The sequence below is a fragment of the Austrofundulus limnaeus genome, unplaced genomic scaffold (assembly GCF_001266775.1).
Source record: "Austrofundulus limnaeus strain Quisiro unplaced genomic scaffold, Austrofundulus_limnaeus-1.0 Scaffold69, whole genome shotgun sequence".
Lineage (NCBI taxonomy): Eukaryota > Metazoa > Chordata > Actinopteri > Cyprinodontiformes > Rivulidae > Austrofundulus > Austrofundulus limnaeus.
In genome coordinates this window covers 2010699-2014657 of record NW_013952471.1, presented here as the reverse complement: position 1 = coordinate 2014657, position 3959 = coordinate 2010699, and the positions used below count along the sequence as shown (strand labels likewise).

General features: G+C 38.0%; 1 protein-coding gene across 2 annotated transcripts in view; it reads right to left on the bottom strand.

Annotated features, from left to right (window-relative positions):
* ttyh2 (tweety family member 2) overlaps nucleotides 1–3959 on the bottom strand; it is a gene marked incomplete in the record, with an annotated part of 93039 nt that overhangs the window by 7547 nt on the left and 81533 nt on the right. For both annotated transcript variants that reach the window (XM_014010479.1, XM_014010480.1), the window contains 3 exon segments: nucleotides 176–254; nucleotides 356–541; nucleotides 2869–3011. In XM_014010479.1, coding sequence (XP_013865933.1) covers nucleotides 176–254; nucleotides 356–541; nucleotides 2869–3011 — 408 coding nt within the window.

The following is a 3959-nucleotide window of genomic DNA, read 5'->3' as shown; positions in this document are numbered from 1 at the left end:
GGTTTGATTTCTTTGTATGTATGGATCACTTGGGTTGTTACCAACATCTGGTGAAAATTTCACTTCATTAGCACCTCTAGTAATATATTTACTGAGAAAAATGGTGACGTGTTCAATACTTATTTTACCCGCTGTAACATTATATGAAGGACTTGGTTTGTGGGGCCCAACGCACCGAGGGAGGTGGGGAGCCTCGTCCTATCAGAGGCACGTTTTCATACCGAGGGTTTCCTCCAAACAGAGCTGTTTGGTTCCTGCAAAAAAAAGGGGGAAACGAATGAACAAAAGAGCAACTTAAAAGCTTTAAACTGAACTCCATAAATAAGTGAAAGCGAAACGCTCCTCTCCCACTCACATGTACTCAGGCATGGGGGCGTTGGAGACGGTGGGAGCGGGCGGGTGAAGGCTGGTCTGGCTGCCCATGCTGCTGCTGTAGCTGCAGAAGCTGTGCATGTTGGCGTGGTTGGGGTTCTGGGAGCCCATCCTCCTCGCTCGTGGATTGAACGGGTCCTCCTCGTCGATGTCATCGTAATCCCGTTCTCTAAAAACGGAGGATGGATTAATTACAGCAGAGTGTTGAGGCCAGAAACAAAGGCCTTACTACGGAGTTCCAATTGTGCCAAAAATATGTTGTTGTGCCTTAGTCCATGTTGGAAAATGCATTATGTTCATGCAATACTGGCAAGTTTCCCATGATCTGTTAACATCTGGAATGTGTGTTGTGAATGACTGTCAGCTACTACCACACCAAACTTTATATTAGCTTTAGACTGGCCAACTAGAAATAGGTTGACTCCATTGAAAAAGGGAATCAGTTGCAAGGTTATAATAGTTTTGGATTTTTCATTATAGTTTAATTAGATTTCATTTTTTACATTTTTTTTCTTTTAATGTAGTTACTTTTAATTGGTTTTTACAGTAGATTTGCTAGTTTTTATTTGTTATTATTGCATTTTTAATCCTTGGTTTTAGTTTAGTTTAGTTTTTATTAGTTGRAGTTTTTTCGAGTTTATTTGCCAATGCATCCTCCAGCTTGTGATTCCTGTGTTAGCTAACCAACAGCTATTTGGTCGCTAGTTAAAGCAGTCCATTATAGTAACACCTTCCTAAAATAATTGCCTAACTCAATTTTGCCAACTAAGAACTTGGGTGATTATTGTAGGATGATGACAACAGTTGTCTCCAACCCGGTGCTGCCTGTTGCTTGTTTTTCACCGGAGCTACTGAGAGAAGCTAYCGTGTCAAGATACTCATAGTTAGCCATCTTGTGGGAGCTTGATTCATGCAGTTTTTCCCTTGAGAAGCGTTTCACCTGTTTTATCACCTGTTTCCACTACAAGACACTTGCTTTGATTTTTCTCGCAGTCATATTCAAAGAAATCCCTAAGTGGACGTTGCTGCTTTCTTCCAACTTTTGCTGTTGTCATTCAGCAGACGATGCTGAGCGGCAGCAGACTGTAAACATGTGTTAAGAACCACAGGTAAAGTGAAACTGCTCGAATTTGAGTAAATAAATAAATAAAAAGATCCACATGGCTCAAAATAAATTGACAAACAGTAAAACTAAGGATATTTTATCTATAATTTCAGTTAGTTTTAGATAGTTTTGTAAAATATTTATATAGTTTTAGTTAGTTATCGTTTTTTAAATTTTATTACAGTTTTTATTTATTTTAGTTAACTAAAATGTTTTTTTCAATTCAGTTTTCATTATTTAGTTACCGTATTTATTCGTGTATAACATGATCTCATGCATAAAACGACCCCCCCACCTTTCTTTGAGCTTAAAAAGCATAAAATTTTAATCTCCAACTACCTCCAATTTCATACAGACTTCAAGACTTTTCAGCCTTTGCAGTCTTTATACATATCAGTAAAATGATCATTGGACTGTTCGTTTTATTTTAACAACATATGTACTAAAAGGTATTTTAACAACAAATATACTGTATATCAGCTGTAGCAGCATCAATTCTGGCATTTTACACACAGTCCACCAGGAGGAGCCAACACAAAAGTCAGAGACTTCACATGAGATTTGGACCATCTCTGGGGGAAAAGCAGATTACTTCCTACTCGCGAGCGCCCCCTCTGGTGGGGAAACGTTTTTTCAGGGATACAACCTTTTTCAGAACACCGGTAGACGGCAGCCATTACAGACGAACATGTTTGTTGTTGTTCGAGGAGCGGCCCGGTGGCACGCTAATGTCATTAGTTCGCTATTATTACTAAGGTACAGGAATACTTCCCCCCCCTTTTTTCACATCATGTCACCTGCCTGGATCTGTTATTATCTCGCTCTGAAGCACGGAGGAGTGTTAGCTGCTTTTTACGATGCGGTCTCATTTCCAGACTCAATAATTTTGTGAATGAAGCCGATATTTCAGTTAAAATACATAAATAAAAATATTTATCCAAGTATAGTACTACCCCCAACTTTGTGGATGATTTTATGGATTTAATTTTACGTATTATACTTGAATAAATACAGTAGTTTTAATTAACTATAATAACTCTGATCAGTTGTAGATGTCAGTATGAATCAGGCTGACTCCAACTGTTAATCATAATCATCTATTAGTCATCTTATGAAGGTTTCATTAAAATCCAGCCAGTGATTCATGAGATATTTTCCCTAAAGGCACAGCTAAACTGACAAAATCATTATCGCCCGTCTGCTTTCGGCACTGAGCTACGACGACAGAATTTGCATTTGTGGCAACCCATCTAGCCACTTGTAGAAGAAATATTCACACACACTGCACAGGTTGTTTTAAACAGCACACTGTTAGCATAATGGAGATCTGTGCTGCATGCTAAAGCGAGGGCGCTCAGGCAGGAAGATGCGAGCAGCAGAAACAAACTGACCTGCTGGCTATTTGTCTCCATGCCCTGGGAATGGCACACAGCATAACGGTGAAGGCACAGGCTGCAAGGATGGAGAACAGGCACAGATACAGCACGCCCTCCACCCCGTCGTAACACACCCCCACCATGGCATCCAGGTAGTCCTAAAGAGGGCAAAAAGTGAACGTTCATACAAACAAATGACAAAACAGTGCTGTTTCAACAGAGGTCTTCAACTATGGGGGGGGGGGGGGGGTCGCAAATTTTTTTCTTTGCTTACTATTTTTCATAGTTATGTCATTAAACACACACTACCATGAATCCAACATATCGCAAATTGATAAACTGAGGCATCAAAAAGTGTATTTCAGTCAGAAATTCCCACATTCTGTGAGACCACCAGCTGAATTCTGCTTCACTCACAGCCTGACCCTCCATAAAATGTGCACACAACCCATAATTGGCCTATTAGGGCTGTCTTTTTCACAATATTTCTACAACACTGCAGCTTCTAATGATAGCAGTCAACTGCATACACCAGAGGTATTTAAAGTACTTCAAATAAATAACTGAGTAAATATAAAAATACCATAACAGGAAATGACTTTGGAAAAAAATTATTTCACTGGTAAGAAAAGTACTTAAGTAAAAGTCATAAAACTGCTCAGGATAATCAGGAAATTAAACGTACTTTTACACACACTCTAAAACAATGAAGTGTTGAATTTACTCAATCGAGTTATGTAAACTTAAGAAATTCAACACTTCATTTTTAGAGTGCATAAACAACTCTTGTTCATGATGAGTTCAGTCAAATTTAAATTTGTAATGTGTAACTAGGTGTTAGTTTTTAAAGTAAACAGAAAATGTATCAATTTTATGTTTTAAATGTAACTAAAGAAAAGCAAAAATAAAAAAAACACTTGGTAAAATTACAAATCATCAAAAAAATTACATAAACACTTTAATGAAGTAAATATACCAAGTTCTAACTTGGAATACACTAATCCAAGTGGGATATATATACAGCGGGTAAAATAAGTATTGAACACGTCACCATTTTTCTCAGTAAATATATTACTAGAGGTGCTAATGACATGAAATTTTCACCA